This window comes from Pteronotus mesoamericanus, unplaced genomic scaffold (assembly GCF_021234165.1).
Source record: "Pteronotus mesoamericanus isolate MK-2021 breed Mesoamerican mustached bat unplaced genomic scaffold, CSHL_Meso_final contig_202, whole genome shotgun sequence".
Taxonomy (NCBI): domain Eukaryota; kingdom Metazoa; phylum Chordata; class Mammalia; order Chiroptera; family Mormoopidae; genus Pteronotus; species Pteronotus mesoamericanus.
In genome coordinates, this window is record NW_026555086.1 from 2,183,765 (window position 1) to 2,205,503 (window position 21,739).

A 21,739-nucleotide genomic window follows, 5' to 3' on the forward strand; every position below is an offset into this window, starting at 1 on the left:
GTCCTGCGAAGTCCCCTGGTCCACCCTTCAGGAAGCGACCGAGCACCCTCCCTGAAGAGAGCCCTGTGCGCTGTGGGGGTGAGGCGGCCTGGCAGGGGAGACCCTCCTGTGCGGCAGGAGACGGGACCCATCTGTCAGCAACAGCGTCACAAGGTGGGACGTTCCAGGGCCACCCAGGACACCGCGTGGCCGCGGGCTTGGGGCGGTCTGGGAAGAGGTGGTCCTGGAGAGGCCTGCGGGGAGGGGCGGCACCGGGTGGCGGGGAGGCTGAGGGTAGGGCCACGCGCGGGGCTGGCCTGTAGCTCCTCCGCCCTCCCGGCGGGCCCCGGGCCGCCTGGCCAGGGAGGCTCCGTGAGTGGAATAAGCTCGGCTGGGCCCCGGCTCCGGCCGCCAGAGGGCGGGCTGGCTTGTGAAATGACTTTTCTTCACGCGCGGGAGGAAGAGGCCCGGCTGAGTTTCCTGAGGGGCAGAAGAGCTTCCTTCCCTTTTCCTTTGCTCTGACACCAAGTCAAAGGGGGAAGGAAACCGCCCCCCCCCCGCCCCTGCCCTGTCCTCTCTGACGGCAGGGGTCTTCCCGAAGGGCATGCGGTAGGAATGAGGACTTCTGCCTGTCCCCTTGTTAAACATTCTAGAGACCCTGGGGCCTTACTTTCCTTATTTTCAGGTGTGACACATTTTTCATCGTCCAGCAGGTAGCGGGAGCCGCAGCCTGCTCGCCACAAGGTCCCCTCGGGGCAGCGCCGCCGCAGCTGCCGCCCCACCTCCCGCCCCGAGGCCAGGCCTGCGGCCCGTGGCTGGCGGGGCGAACCTTCTCTGCCCCCAGTCCCGTCCCCAGGAAGGGCCCTCTCCTGCGGGTGTCAGCCGGGCGCCGAGGGCGGGCTGGGCTGCGGGTTGGGGTCAGCCCTCCGCAGGGACACACGTCGGCTGGCGCCCCTCCTTCCAGCCCGTGACGCCAGCAGGGGCAGGAGGCGGCTGGAGGGCAGCCGTCCCCAGGGAGGCCCAGGGGTCCTGGGGGGGGGACACCGATTTCTCCTGGACAAGGAATCCGAGGTGGCAGCCAATTAAGTTTAAACTTCAGACAGCGACTGCAGCAGCACCTGCGTTATGCACACAGCTGGCGGGGGGCGAGGGGGGGGGAAGCTGGGCCGGAGGCGGGAGGGGGAAGCTCTGCGTGCCCCTCCCCCACTTCACAGGGTAAGTTAACCCGAGGGAGACGGAGAAACTTGCCCAAGGCTGCCCAGTGAGCCTGGCGCCGTGGGTCGGAACTGCCTGCTCTGAAGTCACCCCAAGAGGACTTGCGCCCCCCAAATGCCGTTCCTGGCACCGGTTCCCCAGGATGCCCTGGGCCAGGTCCTGCCCTTTCCAAGGCCGGCAGTTTCATTCGGCTCTGTCTCTTCCTCTCGGGCTGCCTGGGAAAGTACCCCCTGTAACCCACATAAGCCAGAGGGGTTCCCGAGCCGGCCAGGAAGCACCCGTCCCACCGAACAGAGAGGCCAGGAGGCCTGCTCGGGGCCGCGGGTGTGCGGACCCCGGGCTCAGGCGGGGAGGAAGCAGCGGTGCTGGGAAGGGAGCTGTTGGGGGGCGGGCGTTGGGCTTGGGCTGCCCACAGCCTCAGCTGCGCTCCCCCGTGCGCACCATCCTCAGGGAGCTGGGGCCCGAGCCGTGTAGGGGTGGGGGGAACAGGTGCCTCATCTTTGACGGGACCAGGATTTATAAATAGTCATGAGAAATGGAGGTGAGAGAGAAGACGCAGGAGTCACCGGAGAGCTCACATTAATTTGACGGGGGCCTTTTTCTTCCTTCCGAGACAAGCTATCTGATTCTACCCAAACTGAAAAGACAAAACCCACCTTGAGTTAACCACAGACTCTATTCAGCCCCCTCGACGCCTCTGAGGATGGCTGCCGGGTGTGGGGGGGACAGCAGCCCCCAGGTGCCTTCCCTCTTCCCTCAGCAAGGCCCCCCGAAAACGGATGGCTCGGCCGCCGCCAGGCGGGACAGACCCATGAGCAGGCCGGGGGTGGCTCATTTAGTAGCTGACAGTTGGCCCGCCTCCCCCTCTGCGAGGAGGCCGTTAGAGAGAAACGCAGGCCGGCGCGGGCTCATGCCCTGCCGGGTGCTGGAGGTGCTAATTCGTGATGACCGGTAGACAGCCCGCGAGGCCGTGCGGCCCCCCACCCGCGGTGTCCTGCTTCTCCCTCATGCCTGCGGCAGAGGAAGGCGAGTCCGGCTCAGTGTCCCATTTGACGGACAGGGGCGCTGTGACCTGGGCAGGTGTGGGCAGCCGGGGAGGGAGCCGTCCTGGGCGCTGCCGTTCTCTCTGTCCCCCTGGGGCAGCCACATGCCGAACTCCCGGGGCCAGGGCGGGACCTACAGCTGAGCCCTGCTCGAGGGCCCACTGGCTTCTCAGTGCATCGAGGTTTTGGAGCCAGGTTTTAAAGAGAAAAGAGAAAAGTCCAGCTCTGGGAGATGCGGAGGCGTGCCACCCAGCTCTCCCCGCTGCCACCCCAGCCCGCCTGAGACTCGCTGCCCCACGGGTGGCCAGGTGACTCCTTCCGCGGCATCCGGGAGCCGTCCGGTCCAGGTCACACCCCTCCCCGGGGCAGCACCAGGAGGGACTGACGCTGAAGGGACCTAAAGCCCATTCTGGCCCCCTGCAGGGCCCTCTGAAGGGCCATTCTGCCTCCCGAGCTTCCCCGCTGGCTAGATGGGGCCTGGGTCAGCGAGGTCAGCTTCTCCCGCACCCAGTCCAGCTTCTCGGAGCCCCGGTTTCCAGGCGCAGGCACGGCCCAGCTCTGTGTGCACACGAGCGCCCGAGAGCCCAGCCCGCAGCCCGCCCGCCACGGGTGCAGGGCGGTAGGGGCAGCTGGGAAGTGTTGCTGCTGGATCTGTCTGCCTGGATCTCTCTAAATGATGCCTGTGTCTCTGGATAGAGATACAAGGATCTTCATCTGGATGTAAGCAGAGAAACCTACACTTTAGGGGACAGAGAGACTGAGACAAACTAAATATGGCAACATGGTACCACTCATGAATCTAGGTGAAGTGTTTACAAGTGCTCATTCTATTTCTTCAGCTCACTGTAGGTTTGAAATTTTTCCAAGTAACAGCTGAGAGGGGGAACAAATGAACCTGTGTAGCACCAGGAAGCGGTTCAGTGGTCAGTAAGTGGTCTAGGCTGGGCCCACTGGGTTTGTCCCTGGGACTTTATTTTGTCCTCCGAGTAAAGGTTCCGGCAGGGCGTCAACATGCACTCGCACGCGGAGGGAGCCTGCTTGCAGGGAGAGAACACGAGGCTTACAGGGGTAGACGCAAGGGACACCCCCGGGCGTGGGGGGTCCTGTCCGGCGGGAGCGCAGGAGGGGGCTGGCCAGTTGGAGGCAGGGACACGGCTGGCCCCCGGCCCCTGCTGGCCCGCAGAAGCCCCCGTGACCGAGCCTTCCTGGCGCTCGGGACACCTGCCGCCTCCTCAGCAACAACTCAGAACCCTCCGGAGGCCTTCCGGCTCCGTCCCTGTCGGGGCCACCGCAGCCAGCAGGCGTCGTCTCTCACACGTGCCCGCCTACCCTCCGGGCCCTCGCCGCCTTCCGGGGTGGGGTAGACTCTCAGGGTACCCTCACACGTCCCTTCAGGACCTCAGAGAAGAAAACAAGGGGCTGGCGCGCAGTTTGACAGATGCTCGGGCGCGTCTGGCGTTCCGTCGTCAAGCGAGGAACTGGAGAGCCAGGGACATGCTTCACCGTGTGTCCGTCCCTGGGCAGAAAGGCCGAGACCTGCGACTGATGTGCAGTGTTTTCAGTCTCACTGAACTCATAGATACCTACTTATTTTTAGAGCGGGAGGAGGGGGAGGAGGAGAGAGAGGGGAAGGGACTTGTCGCTTCGCTCATTCACGCACTCAGCGCCTGCTGCCTGCCTGTGCCCGGGCCGGGCTCACACCCGCGCCCGGGGCGCCTCGGGCGGTGCTTGAACCAGCTGAGCACCTGGCAAGAGAGAAGGCCTTTCTCCCCGTTCACCATTCCATTTATCTCAGCTCTGCTCTTTATCATGTAATTCCTGCAGCTAACTTTGGGTTCAGTCTGTTCTTTTTCTAGTTCCTTGAGATGTAAAGCTAATTCATTTGATATCTTCCTTTTGGAAAAAAAAATTTATTTTTAGAGAAGGGGTGGGAGGAGGAAAGAGAGAGAAACGTCGATGGGCTGCGGCCACCTCGACCGGGGACCTGGCCTGCAACCCAGGTGTGCGCCTTGATGGGGAACCCAACAGGCCACCCGTCCGTTTGTGGGACGACGCCCAACCCACTGAGCCACGCCAGCCAGAGTGAGACATCCCCTTCTTTAGGATAAGAAACTTTATTATTTTTCTTCAAAAATCAGGTTTTCTCCCTCCTCTTTTGGCTTCAAAGCACATGGAGTGCCGTTCTGCAAACCCCGCGAGGCAGCAATGAAGCGGTAGGAGCCGGGAAGCCGACCGCGGGTGGGGGGGGTCGGGGGCGGGGGTGTGCCTGGGGCTGATGAGCGGCAGCTTCCAGGAACTAGCTCATGGCTTTCAGCCCCTCCCTCTCCGGGAGACAGGAGCCCGAGAAGGAAGCTGTGTCTCCCCCCGGCTCCCGTCTCCCGCCACCCCCCCCGCCCCCGGCCCCACAGCCTGGCCAGAGGGCTGCTCTGCCCTCCTCGCTCCTCCGGGGTCGCGGTGGGAAGGCGGTCGTTGGGTTCCGCCTCCACGCAGCCTGGCTCTGGGCCTGCGGCTGCCGGGACGGTCCAGCCGCGTGCGCTCCCGGCTGGTTGAGCTGCGGTCGCCTTCTGTGCTGGCTGATGCCAGACCGGGTGCCAGCCGTTCTCCTGGGGTGGCCGGGTGGGGGCGCCACTGGAGGTCGCATCCCCGGTGCAGACGATGAGCCACAGAACTGAACACCGGACACCTACCTAGTTTTATTAACCAACGTCACCCCAATAAATTAAACTAAAAGACAAAAGAAACAGCATCCGCAGACCCAGCCTCGAGGACATGGCTTTGGACCAAGGTGGCGTGTCTGTCCACCCCTCCATTACTGACCTGCACGGTTCCGGGAAGTCCCCTCGTTTTTATCGACAAACTCAGCAGTTTCTTCAGAAACTTGGCTTGGTGTTGGGTCTGCCTAAAAAAGCTCCGCGCGTTTGGGGTGGAGGGAAGACAAGGCTCGGCCCCGCGGGGAGGCAGGCCGGCGGGCAGGAGGGTTTCGGACTGGGGCGTGTGGGTGCCGTTTCCGGGCGATGGAGAGGGTCTCCTCGAGCCCCCTGCGGAAGATGGGCGCGTCTTCAGTCCCGCCTGAGGAAACAAAGAGCCATCTAGCCGCCAACAAGGCAGGATCGGGGGACAGGGCACGCCTCTGGGGCCCGTCCTGCAGAGATCGGCGTCCGAGGCGGAGCCGCCGAAGCAGCAGGCCCAGGTCTGCTGGACTCGGGTCAGACAAGGACCGTGAACGCGGTGACGGCCCACGGGGGTGGCGCGGCCGGCCCTGGCAGCTTCGAAGGGACAATCAATTATACAGAGACCATTGAAGGCGGCCTCTGTCTTTTGAGCCAGTAGCGGTGGCTTGGAGCCAGCCCCTGAAAACAACTGCAGAAAGACAGGCTTTCTTGAGGTGGTTTTCTGGTCATTTTGACTGAAGCCAAGCCAAGCCAAAACAGAGCATCATCTTCCAGGAATTCCCCCCCCCGCCCCCCCCCGCCAATCGTAGCAGAAAATCTCTGTAGTCTTGGCAACACTTCTCACTTGGGGCGTAGGGTGGGTTCTGGACATGAATGGCTTGTTTCTTTTCTCAGGGACAGTCCCCTCCCCGTGTCTACATCGGTGGTCCCCAGAACCACCCTTTCACGTGGAGAACCGCTGCAGCTACAAGCAGCTGTGCAGGCAGGCGCCCGAGGGCCAAGGTGATCAGAACGGAGCGAAACTGACGGAATCAGGGCAAGGCCGTAGAGAATCTGATGGAATTGTGGCCTTCATTCACTTTTAGGTAATTTCATTTTACTCAAAGGAGGCTTGATGAATGACTTAAAAGGAATTCAGGAGGTTAGCATTTAACTGTGGTCTAACGTACATCAAATGCAGAACCAAATTCCCGTATCTCCTGCCACGCTTGAGAGAGTGGATGTGGATGTTGCTGCGTGCGCCACGGGGGCCAGGACCACTGCCAGGCGCTCACGGAAGACCAGCTTGCGTCGTCCTCGCTGCTGGCCCGAAGGCAACACGCCCACCACTTTGGTAGCAGCTCTGCAAACAGAAGGCATCGTGACGTCAGACCTCCGTCCGCTGCCTTTGCTCCAGGAGTTGGATAAGCTACCCGCTTGGGCTTCCCTGGCTCTGGATCGGTTTTCTGTGGCTGCTTCACAAGTAACCCCCAAGTCTAGCAGCTTAAACGCCGCCTATCAGCCTGGGTTTCTGCGCGGGCAGCCTGGGAGCGGCTCACTGGCTGCAGCTGACGTGCTGAGGCCACCGCGGGGCTCCGGCTGGAGGAGGGCCCCTTCCACGCCCCTCATGTGTCAAAGTTGCTCTTTGCAGGTGTCTATGCCACGGTGCCTGTTGGCTTGAAATTCCCATTGCTTGTCCCTTGGGCCCCTCCATAGAGCACCTCAGAGCGGGGAAGCCTGAGTACTGGCGGGCCGGCAAGACAGAGGCCAGAGCCTGTCCCCCGACCTCAGAAGTAACAGGTCACTTCGGCCTTGTTCTGTCCCTTAGAGGCAGGGCACTAGGTCCAGCTCACACTTACGGGCAGGGGCTGCAGCAGGTTGCGCACAGGGAGGCAAGGATGGCTGGGAGCCTCTTAGGAGCGTCCTAGCGCAGCTTTCTTCTTCTTGTCGTCATTATTGATTTTAGAGAAATGGCGATGTGAGAACCATCTACGGGTTGCCTCCCATATGGGTCCTGACTGGGGATTGAACCTGCAACCTTTTGGTGTGCGGGACAACACTCCAGCTGAGCCACCCTGCCAGGGCTACTGTTTTTATTTATTAAAATCGACATCCCTAGAAGTGAGGTCGCTCCATGACCGCGTGTGAAAGGCAGAGGTTACTACACGAGCCTCTTGCAGTGAGCACGCGGTCTGCTACTTGGTGTGTGTTTTCAGAGCCAGATTGTCTTCTGAGATGTTACCCGTAACAGAGTGAAAGTAACGCCTGGGTCTTGAACGACCTCCCTCCCCCGCGATTCACACGACCATTTTTTCATTCAAAATGTGTGGCTGCTTCTGTGATCAACCACTTGGCAGAGCCAAGCCAGGAACAGAAGAAGGGAACCAGGTTTGAAATGCTTGGCCGAATACCCAGATCTGCGGTGCAAGCCCTTCCAGCTGTCAGCAGCCTCTGCGCCGTCTCAGTGATGAGCGTGCGGGCTCGGGGGCCTGCGGGCGCCGGGTCTCCCGGTGTCTGACAAAGCTGGGATGGCGAGAGCACTTTTGTATAAAAGCTGTTTCTTGACCCTGAAGAACACAAAGGAAAATCGCTTTGTAACTATTTTCAGGGATGGACCAGCACAGACCACCTTTCTCTTTCCTCTTCCTTCGCTCTGCGGTCTGTGGTGGCGGATCACAGAGCCCGGGGCCCTGGCCTCCGCCCGCCTCCTCCTCAGCGGCCCCTCGCCCTCGATGAGGGCCGCTCGTCCGTCCTGAGCCGTGTGGCCGATGCCCTGTGCGGCTCACAAGGACAGCGTGCTGTGACAGCCACTCACTCTGGGATCCCGCTGCAGTGAGTCGCCGCGGCAGGCTGCGTCCTGCAGAGGACCGAAGACCAAGTAATTTTTTAAGAAGTTCAGCTTCGCCTGAAGATTTGAAAACTTCAAATGGCTTCCAGTGCGATAGCCTGAGGCGTGTGTGTGTGTGTAAAAAATACATATACATATACATATATACATATCGGAACTACAATACTTTTACTTTGGAAGCTTCTAGATGGGAAATGCCAGCTTGGCCCTTGGAAGGAAGTGAGGATTCGTGGCCACTTCTAAGGACTTTGGAGATTGAGGCCAGCAAAACCATCAAAATACAAGTTTTTATTTCAGGTTCAGGGCAAATTCTTCACTGTGAAGTGTCAAATCCAAAATTAGCCTATGAGATTCTCACGTGGCCTGGAAGTTCCTCTCTAAAAGAAAAACCCATTATTTAAAATGAAACTTTACCCCAGGCAGCACAAACTGGCACTCAGTTTCCTGGGCTTTTCTAGTCATTCAGCCAACCACAGAAGTATATGAAAAAGTTACTAAAGAAAAGCAAAGTCAGAATTTAGAATTTGTTATCAGTCAAGGTATGTAAAACACGGGCAACTGATTTTGCTGGGAGCAAAAAAAAAAACCAAACAACAACAACAACAAAAAACCCCCGCTTATAATAGTTCCGAACTCAAATCATTCTCCAAACTCAAGACATACAGCACACAAATGTTTAATTTCTAGAGGATACACTGTTTCCTTTGGGTTTAAAAAAGATCACAAAAGCAGAACACTGAATCTCTTTCTGTCAAGCCTGTAAATGGTTAACAAACTTTGTTTTATTAAGGATTCACAGTAGTTCTCTTGCTGAGTTTGTAGGTGCCAAGAACTCATGGCAGCAAAATTGCAGAATGACATAGTTTACACAGTAAAGAGAAAAAAGTTAAACAATGCTTTGATAAAAAAACGGTTATAAGAGAAATTACATTTTAAATCAGAATGACAAGCTTATGTGGACCGTCGGGGCTGCTGTTTAAACTGCTTGGCTTTTAGAACTCAGAGAGGGAGGCCCCAGGACGCAAGGGCACGGTTCCGAGCTGCGAGACCCGCTTCTCTGGCTCCAGTCTTCTCATTAACAAAGTTGGACCAGATCCTCTTTCTTGGATCTTACAACACCCAAGGCCTCAAGGTTCCCTCTCACCAGTCTGATGAGTCGGATCCAAGACATATTCTTTTTACTACGTGAAATGAAGTAACATGAACAGTGCAGCAGACACCAGCTTGCAAGAGTGCATCCTTCCTTGGATTGAGAACTGTTCCCGGAACCACAGGGCGTTTCCTGTCCCAGTTCTTCCGGGGACACACCTCCGAAGGCAGCCGTAGGGCCGACGCCCTCTGCGGCTCACAAGGCTCCTCAGGCGACAGTGAGTCTGTCCAACGCTTCAGAAGCAGACAGCGCCCCCCACAAAAGGAGCCTCATCCTTTGGTCCAAAACACGTTAGACGCGGGTGGTCATCGGGCTTCCTGCGACGTGTAGGATCTGCCGTGTCCCAGAAGGCAGGCTGATGACACTTTGTAGAGCTGTGGTTGATGCCACTCCTGAGTGGAGGGGGTCCCCACAGATGGGCACTTTCTCTCGCATGTGAACACTGGGCACCATGTTCTCTGTAAAGGGTGCGCTAACTCCCACAAGGTGGCTAAATTCCACCTTCCACTAGTAAGATTTATGGCTTTTACTTTAGTAAACAATTGGAAAAGTTTTCTCACCGACCTCAAAGATAAAAGACTCTATTTACAACAAACAATGAGCATTATGCTAGTAATAACGCCTACTGTTTAGTAGTTCTGTTCTCCTCTTAGCCTGCCGAATACTTGCCTAAGAGCTCAAGGAGGTCAAACACCCGTCTCCAGTTCAGCGAAGGCCGGCGCGGCGCGGCGGCCGAGGCTGGCTGAGCGCGCGGTCCCCGTGCCACGGCGCCTTCGCCGGGCTCAGATGTACCGCTGTGGCCTCTCCGTGCAGTTCGGAATTTTAAATTCTAAGGAGATGTGGTCTGGTTAAAACCCTCTCTTTCTTTAGAATAAGAGAAAACCAGCCTCAGTGTTTGGGTTTTCTACTGTGAAAAACAAAAACGATTTCGTTGGTTCTAGCAGCCAGAAGATTGAGAGCCAAATTTGTTGTCCCAGCTTTACTCGCTGTGTTGTGCTGTTTCCACATTAAATGTGTTCTTTAAAGGCTGTGTTTGATAGGCCTCTTCATGCTTATTTCAAGAACGTGATACAAATTTCAAAAATAAAGTTATAGTGACTATAGGTAATGTAGTTCAGCATCCTGTAGTATTTTCTACTATAATTTAGATGTTAAATATGGATAACAGCTGTTTTTACAATGGATATTATATTTTACATAGAAATATGCTAATTTTCCCTTCATCATCATGGAAAATGAGATCAGTTGTTATGGTATTAAGTATTTACTATGTTGTTCCAATGTTGGCTGGCAAGTTACCTATTAAAAGGCCTACTCAACACAGCTTTTGAAACACTTGAGCTATTTCTCTGGCTCTGGTTCATTAATTTATAGAACAGTACATTCATGAAGTCTTTTTACCTTCCCAAGTTGCATTTTTAAAGTGAGAAATTAGGCTGACCTAAAAAACCCTCAAATCATGAATATACACTATGTGCATATTTTCCTCTCTTCTGGATATTATATATTTTTTAAAAATAAAAAAAGTGATAATAAAACTCATTTTGAGGAAGTATTACATATGTATCATTTAAGGTCACAGTTTCCACTAATCTGAGAAAACACAGACGTGATATTTAAAAGAATTAACAAAACCCAGTCAAATTTCAATTTCTCAATTCATTGAGAATTTACTACAAAAACCATAGGAAATGAGAATGTATCCTGTTTAAATGGCATGTCTGTATTCGTTATAATTCAATAAACAAATTCTTTTCCATATATATCTAAGATCCAAAATCTCAGTGCTATAAATAATATGATTGAAGAATCATGTAACAATGTATGTTTTAATGTAAGATGTGTGTAGTGATGTAGAACAATAAATACCACACAGTGGAAATTTCTATCATAAACCAAATGCAATAACAAAAGGACAGAGAAAGCTCATGTACACACGACTGCGACCTTTACAGTAAGTTACAGTGCACACCCCCCTCGGAGCTTCTCTGGATACAAAGCTGCCGCTGGGGCACCCAGAGAAACCTGTCACGCGAGGCTTCAATCTCGATTTAATAAAGCTTGCACAGTATCAAATAATATCAAAAGTCTGAAAAAGCACAATGGATCTTTGCATCACGTTTATAAATTATTGTTTCTATGCCATTAAAAAAAAAAACAGAACGTCAAAAGTGCATTTAAAAAAAAAGTGGAAGTTGTTATTCTTGGTAAGACCTAGAGACATGCATCGCCCCAAGTGAGAAGCGATGTGAAGGCCCCTACAGCTTCGTAGGGGTTTCCCCGTCCCTCCCAGGCAGCCTTGGGCGCCGTGCACTCCGAGACAGACCAGCGCAAAGGGGGCCACGCAACCCCGTCGTGAAAATAACAGGAGACACGTCTGCTGGTGAGGAACCCTGGGCACAGACACGACCGCCCGCCTCTCCAAAAATGCACTGAGTGGCTCTGCTCACAGGCATGGGTGGGTTACCACTGCATGCGACCAAATTTGGGAAGTTTCAAAGGATTTCTAGAAGTTTTCATCTTTTTCAAGTTTTTAGTCATAATTGGCAATGGCACATACGTCCTCAAACTGTGAAATTTTGTGCTATAACCAAGACAAAATATGACTTCAAGGTGCTAAATCACAACGTATCATCTGCTTCGTACAGAAAATAAAGACTAAGAGTCCAGTAATGAGAAGGGAACAATCTAGAAATCAGTCAGGAAGAAGCAGATGGAGGAAGCATGGCGCTGGGTCTTAATTGGACTCACCATGGAAACGATCGTGCAGTGACAAACTCTAGAACAAATGCCCAAGTAGAAACACGTGTGGCCCTTTAACCACGTACCCTGATGTCAGAAAATGAAATGGTAAAATCTCTGGCTTACGCAACCAATTAAGTTTAAAGAAAAAAAAAATAAGAGGAACGTAGAGAAAAACCTTATCTTTCAGCTTCTTGGGGGATCAAAATATTGGCAGAGCCGTGTCCATCAGCGGCTCCCCGCGCCCGCGCCCCGCCAATGCCATCTCGCTGCTGCGGTGCTCCCAGGACACTGAGCAACAGGTGGCTGTTGTTTTCTCACCTGACGGAGCAGGCTCCTTGGCCGGTTCCATGCACGTCGGCTGCCTGAGATCATAAAAACGCCACCATCGCGGCAGGTGGCGAGGGGATGAAGGGCCGCGTAGCTCTGGCAGAAGGGCTCTCTGCGGAATGCGGGCGGCGCTCCGGGCGCGTCTGCACGGCCTTTGTGGTGTGGGTCGCCGGCGGCCAGAGGCTAAAAGTCGATGGAGATGGACGCCCGGGCGGCGTCCTCTCGGCCCCGGACATAGATCTCACAGGGGATCTCCTCCATCACTCTGTCCTCCAGGGCCTGCTCGGGGCCCTCGTGCGCCTGCTTGAACGAGCAGCTGCTCTTTTTGAAGGTGCTGTTGAACGTCTTCATGGGCTGGGGCTGTGCGAAGTCGTTTCGGAAAGGCAGCTCCACGGCCGTGAGGTTGGTCCTGCTCGGCCGGCCGCCGCCGCTGCCGCCAGAGGCCTGCGAGCCGCAGTGATGGTCGTGGACGCAGCGGGAGGCGGACGAGGTGCGGCGCAGCTGGTGGTAGCCGTCCAGCTCCTCGGCCAGGTCGGCCAGGTCGGCGGCCAGCTCCTTGTCCCGCAGGGAGAAGAGCTCGTAGTGCGGCGGGTCGAACACCTCCTGGAACCCGGTCTTGTTGAAAGCGCTCTTGCAGGCCAGGACCTTCTTCCGCGGCTGTTTCACCTGGACCAAGATGGAGACGATGAGAAGGACCAGGACGACCCCGGACGTGACGCCGATAATCGTCCCATGAGTTCGGGTGATCTGTTCAAAGAGTCCCGCCTTTTTCTTCTCTGTAGGAAGAGAGAGAAACGTGGAGTTTTGCAAAATTCATGCGGGAGTCCTGGCATGGGCTGGGAAGGTGCTTTTAGGTGACGCAGAAGACTCGGGTCAAATACCCCACAGACAAAGGTTTTCACACCAAAAAATAAAATAACCCTACTGTGATTTCCCGTTAAACTCACCAAATTATCATATAGCAACAAAGACCACAAACACGTGAAAAGACTCCAGCTCTTCGCTCAGAAGACACAGGAATACAACGTGCAAATCAAATGAAACACGTGCACGTAGAAAATGCCAAAACGATGCTCCTGTTCTGTCGTGATGGGCCTTCTGCTCGGGGCAGGTGCGAGGACATTCCCGTGTTTGTACGGACGGCCACCTCACGGGGACCAGCCTCCCAGGTCGGCCGCTCGTCTGAAGGGGCGATCGCCCCAAGGCCTTCATGTCGCGCACTTAAGGCGGCAGCAGCGGATTCACTGGCTTTTCACCGTTAAGGTGTTTACTGAGCCCTCTGCAAGTAGCAGGCAGATAAAGCTGGGTCCTGGGACAGCGACCTGGTGACCAGCGCGCGGACCCTCAACCGTCACCACAGCCTTATTTCTCTCTCCGGGAACGTGCCGTGGGAATAAGGCTCAGGGGATTTATGAACGGAAAACAAGCCGTTCTTACCAGGAGCCTACTTTGTGTTGTGAGACCGAATCCATCCTCTGATTTTTATCACGGGGTGTTCCCACACAATTTAAAAAATAGGAAGACCCTAGGTCCCTTTCTATGTAATTTTGAGAATAAGTGATTTCCACAATACACATGACTAAGAGAGTAAAGCAAGAATATCACAACGAACTTTTGAACAACTTAAAAAACAAAGCAGAGCTTGAGAACACATTTTTTCCTTTGCGTCTGCCGCGCCCGGAGGTCTGTGATCCATTTCGAAGGACACTCGTGCGTCGCCCGGTCTGCCAGAGCAGCTCCCTGCGCACGCGGCAGACAAGGACACCGCGATGCCTTTCCTAGCGGACGGCAGGGCCCGCCTCCCCGCACCGCGCGGCCGGGCCTCACCTCTGCAGTGGTTCTCGTCCCACGGGTAGGCGCAGTTCTGGATGCCGTTGCAGACGAGGGAGCTGTTGATGCACATGTTGCTGTGGCAGAAGAAGGTGCTGCCCGTGCAGGGAGCTGCGGGGAGAGAGAGCCCCGCGCTGCTGAGGACGGAGAGCGGGCGGGGGAGGCGCTCGTGCCGCACACCTCGTACTAACTGTGGTGGAGTCACGCGGTGACCGCAGGGGCCTCCCGGGGACACCCTCTACACTGCACACGCAGAGAGACAGGGGCCACCGATCCTGGACGGCGACGCGGGCACACTCACACGCACACTGGCTACCAGAAGGCCAATGCAATGGCAACACGAATACATCTCCCACGGTACGCAGCCTGGTAAGTTCTCAAAGCCGTTAAAAGACAGTGCCAGCGAGGACGCGGAGGCCCGGGAGCCCTCGTGCGCCGTGGGTGGGGCTGTGAAGCGGAGTGGCCGCCGTGGGAAACAGCCTGGCAATGCCTCAAAAATGCACGCGGCTCCCACGTGACCCAGCAACTCCACCTGTGGGTTTCCACCCAGAAGGCGGACAGCGGGCGCTCGGACAGACCCCTGCGCCCCGGGTCACAGCAGCGTCATTCCCACAGGCCAAGGGCGGAGGCGGCCCAGTGCCTGCCGACGGGGGACAGACAACCACGTGCGGGGCACACGTGCCACGCAGCGCGATTCGGCCTTGACTTCCGAGCGAGACTCTGGCACAGGCTGCGACGTGGGTGAGCCCTGAAAACATCTAAGTGGGAGAAGCCAGACGCGAAGGGACCGATACCGTATCGCCCCACAAACAGGAGGGCCCCCGGGGACGGGGCGCGAGGCGGACGGGGTGGGCGCCTGCCGGGGACGCCGGGCCGGTGTGGGGGGAGGGACGCGTGTGCAGGGGCGGCGGCGGCGGCGGGCGCACAGCAGTGGGGGCCCGTTCAACGCCAGTGACGGGCACTGGACGGTGGTGTGTTTTATGTTGTGTGGCTTTTAGCGTAAGATAAAAGGAAAAGAAAACCTTTGGAATTTCCAATTTTTTTTGGAATAAATAAAGATCCGGGCAGAGGAGGGGGAAGGGGGGAAAACGGGGACAATGGTAACAGAATAGCAAGAAAAAGTCAAGAGACACGGTTTCCGTGCCACGGGCCCCCATGTGTATGTCGGCCGATCCTTCAGTCTGAAACGAGTCCCGCCCCCCCGTGGGGACCTCCCGCTCCTCTTCCAGGGTCACCCCAAATGCCACCCTCTCTGGGCAGAGCCCTCTCAGCTCCCCTGCGTCCACAGGAGCTCCCGCGTGTCCCGGTCCCACTCCAGTCTGCTCTGTGTAACCCCCGCCTCGTACGTGTAAGGTGCGTCACACTCGACTACGATGCGCGTGTCCACCTCTGTCAGGGCACGAAGCCCTAGATTTCAGCGTAAGACGCAAGAAACCCGAAAGTCAGGAATGGAACAGCTCGCCTCCCCGGCCTGCGCAGAGGGCTGACCGAGCTCGCCAGATCAACGAACTCCCACGCATGTAATTAAACAAGAGGTAGATCCTGCCTAAAAAATTTTACATTTTCAGAAAATCCATGTTTCATCCAGGAAGAATGGACTATTTTGCTGTAAGGCAGGAAGCGGGACTATCGATGGGCCAGTAACTAACATGTTACTAACATGGTACAACAGGCCGCCTGCCGGCCGTGGCTGCCCTTGGAGCGCGTGGCCGGACTACAGGCCACCCCAGGCTTCTGCGGCCACGGTCTGATGAGGCTGTCCCCGGTCAGGCTGACGCGGCTGTTCTCAACCTACGCACCAGAAAGAGGACGTAGCGAACAAGTAACTCCGAGGAGGCCCTTAACCTGTCCACATGGTATCACTTAGACCACCGAGGTTGGGTGGTACCTTAAGTACAAAGTTAGCCCGTGCACCTGCTTCAGTTGTGCTCCATGATCACAGAACGGTATTACACGCCTGTGTGCAGCTAACTTAATTTATGGATTTTAGGGAGACAGACGTCGATTTGTCGTACCACTTATTCACGCACTCATTGGTTGATTCTTGCATGTGCCCTGACCGGGGACTGAACCTGCAACCCTGTGTATCAGGACGACTCTCTAACCTCCCCCACAAGCTAACCCCGGCCAGAGCAGCCTTTTAAAAGATATCCAATGGCCGGGAGCAGTGATTTTCAACCAGTGCGCTGCGAGAATTTCCAAAACGTGCAATATCTGACTATGTAGTAGGGGCACCAAACTCTTTTCCCTTAGATTGTCCGATAAAAAAATGACAACAGCTAACACAACAGCAGCCATTCGGTTGAATGAAGCAAAATTATACCTATTTTTTTCACCAGATGGGCAAAAACATTTTTTGGTGTGCTGCAGAATTTTAGTAATGAGTATGTATGTCATGAAATGAAAAAGGTCAAAAATCACTGGCCTAGAGAACACATAACAATTTTTGAATTTGTCATTTCTAAAAACTGGAGTCTTCTGTTTTGTTTGTTTGTTTGTTTGTCTGTTTCTGTATCATACCAAGATGCTGCAGGGTCCAGCACAAATAACACCCGTTTTTTATTACAAAATCATAAGCATGTAATTCTATAACGTAATAATATCACGCTCAAGCACACCATATGGCATTTTAGGTGAAATGTTCAAATTAAAACCATAAATTAGTACACCCATATTATGAACCTACCCACTACACTCAAGCAGGCGTTACTTCTGCTGGACCCTGTATCACATGCCATATCCAATTACAGATAAAATTCTAATTTTACTGGTCTTACCCAGTTCACAAATGGGGATACACGACAGAGAAGCTATTTTTAAGCCAGGTGGATGAGGTTATAAATAGCACTGGGGCTTCTAGGTATTCTGATTTTCTGAGTCAAATTGTCATGAGCTCTTCAAGTTTACCCACAGTGTATTATGCGACTGCAGCTGAGTGGCTCTTCTAGCTTCAAAAGCAGCAAAAAAAAAAAAAAAAAAAAAGGACAGGTTTTCTGCTCGGCCCCCCCGCCCCCCATGGAGCACGAGTGGAAACACCCAGCTTTGCCCACGGAGCTCTCCGCACGGCCATCCGTGTGCCCGAGCCCGCCCACAGCCCACCGACCCTGTCCATCTCGCGGACGTGTGCGTTTGACCAGTAACTACAAGTGGATGAGGCTTCACAGACTTCTGAGGGGCCTGCGTGGCTGTGCCCCACCTGCCCGTTATAGACGCGGCTGCCGACGACATGCTTTGATTCAGATGCCCATAAAGGGACAAAGGGGCCAACCGAGTACGGGTAGGAGCCGCTCTCTACTCACGGCCCCAGGACTCCACTGTCCCCTCTTCCCTGCGGCCCGGCGGGGAAGGGGGAGGGGCTGGCACTTCAGCTCCGCGGGATGAGAGGAGGCAGGGATGCTGGGAGGCGGCTCTGTCCTCCAGCAAAGCCTGCGGGGTGCCTGCTGGCCATGTGTCACTGGGAAATCCATAGCTCGTTATGGGTTTCTTCTAACAAAAATATCTTCTCCTGCTTTCACAGTTTTAGTCCTAGAAACCATCCTCCTCCAGCCGTACCCAATCTTCAAGAGCGAGGCGCGTTCGCACTCCATGCCTGGGGGGACATGGGACACATTCTGATCGCTGGTCTATTTTGGTCCCTGCAGCCGCGCTCCCGTTTCAGTCCCCTGGCGCTGGGCCGCGGGCTGCCCTGAAGCAGGTCGCCCGTGCGGAGCCGGGCTGCTTATGCAAACCTGCCCTAAACCCGGGCCGCTTCCCTGGCTGGACTCCTAACGGTCACCCATCGCGAAGAGCTCAGAGAGGGACGAGAGAGAGAGAGTTTAACAACCTGAATTAATGAGACGCATGTGAAATGTCTGAAGCTCTCAAATGTGCTTCTCAAAAGGAGATCTTCAAACCAGAACTTTTATGGTGTAAAAATTTAAGGACTACTTTGATCCTACTTTGATCTCCTTTGATACTAACTTAAAATCATCAGAGAAGAGTGTTTCACGTAAGGTTTAGGCTAGAGCAGCGCGGACTAAATGGAAGGCTGAGCAAGACGAGGCGGCGGCAGAAGAAAGGCCGGAGGGGGGGGCGGGCGGGGGCTTAGGGACAGAGGCCGTGTGCACGCCGCGGAAGTGCCCGGTGAGGCGGCGCGGCCCCCAGGAGGTCTCGCGGAGACAGCGCACGAAGGTGGCTACAGCAAACGGCAGATCTTCAGAGGAAACCGCCTTCTGTTGGGAGGAGATGCCAACTCGGTGTTTGGCAACACCCAACTAAACTACACATGATTTAGCCCGTAAGCGAGCAACCCCACTTCCGGAATCCTCCTGGGCACACACCTCCGAGGAGATAAACACACACATGCGTGACATTGTTCTTTGTGACGTGGCTTGTAATTGCAAAACGCTGGAAATTACTCTGTGCCCACCACCAGGAGAGGGACCGACGAAGCACACACGGACAATGTGCTCTGCACAGTGACAGAAGGGAGGGCGGCCTCTCGGAATGAATGTGCAGGGTCCCCGATACCTGTGGAGTGCGCAACATGCTTCCTTTTGTGGAAGAAAAAAGGGGATACGAGGAAACAGGCACGTGCCGGGAAGCTGCGGAGAGGCGGGGGCGGGGCTGGGACAGCGGGCGAGGGCATGAGCGGGGGCTGTCTTTCCGCACAGCTCTCTGGGGACAGGGGCGTATTCCGGGCGCCCCCCCAAGTGTGAACAGCTCCAGGTCCCCATGATGTGGGGAGGGGACGGAAGACGAAACAGAAACAGTCACAAATGAACCTAACGGGATTCCAGGTGAGTGAGGAAACCACAGGAAGGAAAGGAGAGGGGGAGAGTAATTTCAGAAGCCGGCACAGCGGACTTCGGCGGTGAGGCTGAAGACAAGACGACCCGGACCGGTACCGCCCGCTAGGACGCGTCTAACAGGGGTGTGGTCCAGCGGTCCTGCCTTCGCGTGTGTACAAGGACCGAGCAGTGACCGCGTTGCGTGTAGCTAGAGGCAGGCTTCCCACTGAGAGACCAGGCGGAGGCCGGGCGCAGGGGGGACTACGTGCGCCGGCCGCACTGGGGGGGCGTGGGAGGCTGCGGAGGGGTCCCGGGGCCCGAGCTGCGACTCTGCGCAGCATCATCGCGTGTTATAGAATAACGTAATGTATATGTTTATAATGAATATATATTCATGGGAGAAAATAAACAGCCAAGAGGTCACACTAGTAGCACTAACTGAATAGAGAAGCGAGGGAATAAGAATGGCTCTTCTTCACAGAAAAACTGTAATTACAAAGTGTGGAAGGAAGGCCGGGAGCAGAGAGCCACCACCTGGGGCCACCAGCACCACGGCCACCACAGGCGGACGCCATCGGAGGAGACGCCCGAGCAGGAGGGCCACGGCATGGTCTCCGAGAGCCTCGCGGACCCGAAAGGGATCGGGCGGTGACCTCGCGGGGGAGGAGCTCGGCAGACAGCCCGGAGGAAGACATGGGCATCGAGGCGAGGCAGGCGCAGGCGCGGCCCTGACCTCCCCGGCCCGGAGCCCACGGCAGGGACCCGCGTTTCTGTGTGTTCCTGACAGAGAGGCGCGCGCTCCACGGCGTCCGAGCGGCCGTGTCAGATAAGCCTGCGCGGACGGACGGAATAGCCGGGCACGCGCTGCCAGTGCACCCCGATCGCGGGCGACCGGGACGTGTCCCAGGTGGGGAGACCAGAGACCTGCCGCTGGGGGCCACGTGGGTCCTGGGGCACAAAGGGACCTTCAGGGCACCTCGTGACAGCCGAGGAAGGCCTCCGTGGTCGTTAACCGCAGGACACCCGTGGCTATGGTTTTGCAAGGTGTTAACATTCGGGGAATCTGCGAGGAGGCCTTATGGGAACCTTGCTAGTCTTACAACTTTCCAAAAGCTTAAATTATGGGTATTTAAAAATAAAAATTAAAAAAAAAAAAAAAGGAAGAAAACATAGCGGCTCTAAAGGGTTGGTGACCAGGTTTGCTGGGGTCACAGTTACTCATCAGGCTGAGTTACCACTATTGACCATTGTTACTATCTTTTAAATAATTAAAAAAAAATCCTCACCTGAGGGTATTTTTATTGATTTTGAAATTTATTTTTTAGAAAAGATTTATTTACTTTTAGAGGGAGGGGAAGGGTGGGAAAGAGACCGAGAGAAACATGGCCATGCCAGAGAGAAACAGCAGTGTGTGGTTGCCGCTCATGCGCCCCCGACAGGGGACCTGGCCCGCAACCTGGGCCTGTGCTCTGACGGGGAACTGAACCAGCGACATTCTGCTTTTGCGGAACGATGCCCAACCGGCTGAGCCACACTGGCTAGAGCTGTTTGGGTTTTTAGAGAGAGGGCGGGGAGACCACACCGATCGGCTGGCTCCTGTATGTGCCCCGACTGGGACTCGAACCCGCACTCCAGGCATGTGTCTGGACCGGGAATCAAACCCTTGCTCTTTCGGGTTATGGGACGGCGCTCCAACCTACCAAGTCGCCCGCGCAGGGCCTGATTGTCATTTTTAGTTTTAAAACTCGTGGGAGAAGCCTCCCGTCTCGGCCCTCCCGACCACCGTTTGCAGCCTGGTAACAGGCAGGGCATCAGCGTGGCTGTCCCACCCGCGAAGGCCGGTGCCTGGGGAGGAGGGACCCCGACCGGTCGCTGCTCCACCCTGGGGCGCGCAGGCTTTGCCCCAGGGGAATGCGCCTGCACGCACAGAGCAGTGGCGCGGCGGGCGCAGAGCGGGGCGCGGCGCCGCGCTTACTCACGCTCCACGAAGGAGGTGAAGAGCATCCTGAACCTGCTGAGGCGGCTGCCCTCGTCGGCCCACATGCGGATCACGCCGACGCCCGTCCTCAGCGTGACGTCGTTGGCCACTGTGCTGCAGAACTTGGCCTTGAGGTTCTCGATGGAGCTGCTTCCGTCGTAGACGGCGACGAAGTTCCTCTTGCACTCGTTGGAGTGCTCCATCTGGTAGTCCAGGAACCTCAGGTAGATCTGCGGCAGGGGCAGAGAGAAACACGGCCGCTGAGAGGACCCGCGGGCTTGGGCCTCCCGGCGCAGGCGCCCGCCCCTCAGGGGAGAGCACACTGGGTCACGGCAGCCGACAGCCAGACAGCGGAGGGGAAGCCGACCGGGGCCAAGCACGAGGGAACCCGGAGTCGGTCTGGAAGGAGAGGAGGCTTTCTGCTCCACGGAGCACCATGTCGCCTGCGTTTTCCTTAATCAAGCAACCTCATGGCTACGGACAGACTGGGAGAAAAAGAATCCGTCCACTGCACTCCCTTCGCGGCCCCCCTCGCCCCCAGCGTGCATTCTGGGCCGGTCCGTCCCTCTCCCTTCACTTCTGTTCACGTGCAGGCGTTCTAGCTGGTTATTTATTTATGGATTTCATTTTTTATAGCTGGTTATTTCTAGAGTGTGCCAGGCCACTGTCCTCGCTCGCCCTCTTGACTCCTTCCTGCGGGGGGTTTGGGGCCCGCTCTCGCCGGGTGGGCTGCCCACGGGCGTGCGCTCCCGCTCTCTCTGGGAGCCCGACCTGTATGCTCAGCGGCGCTTTATCGACAGCGATCCTGGGGCCCCTGCGGTGAGTCACTTTGTCTTTATTTTTGCCACCGGCCTCAAAGGTTTCATGAGGCCAGCTCCACTTTGTTAATTTTGGGGCTAAGCGATTCCTGGGTTGAACGTGAACTGTAAATTCGTATCCCAAACTGGTACTACAGACAGGGTTCTAGGTGTAAAGGCTTGGGGAGACCCCAGCCTGAGCCCAGGGTGATGAGCGTCCTTGTTTTCAACCCGTGTTGGTGGGAGGGCTTTTCCAGCCCCGCCGTTCACGGCCGTCACCCCCGTTGGCGGGTTCGGGTTAGGGGAGGGTGTCGGTCACGGAGGTGACCCGAGCCCGAGGCCTTTTCGTGCCCGTGTCGGTGGGGCTGTTCACAGCACGGTCCTGCCCCGGCCGGGTCTGCTGCTGC

The 21,739-nt window shown here is 56.0% G+C and overlaps 1 protein-coding gene across 4 annotated transcripts in view; it reads right to left on the reverse strand.

Annotated features, from left to right (window-relative positions):
• Nucleotides 1-5,763: 5,763 nt before the first annotated feature.
• Nucleotides 5,764-21,739, reverse strand: part of NETO2 (neuropilin and tolloid like 2) — a 35,358-nt gene continuing 19,382 nt past the window's right edge. For 2 of the 4 annotated variants that reach the window (XM_054570301.1, XM_054570300.1), the window contains exons 7-9: nt 20,537-20,765; nt 13,786-13,899; nt 8,499-12,734 (exon numbers count right to left, since the gene is read on the reverse strand). In XM_054570301.1, the coding sequence (XP_054426276.1) occupies nt 12,142-12,734; nt 13,786-13,899; nt 20,537-20,765 (936 nt within the window). In that variant the 3' untranslated portion in view covers nt 8,499-12,141. Of the gene's footprint in view, nt 7,456-8,498; nt 12,735-13,785; nt 13,900-20,536; nt 20,766-21,739 lie in introns of those variants that run through there. The other 2 variants (XR_008528911.1, XM_054570302.1) reach the window with 2 other exon arrangements.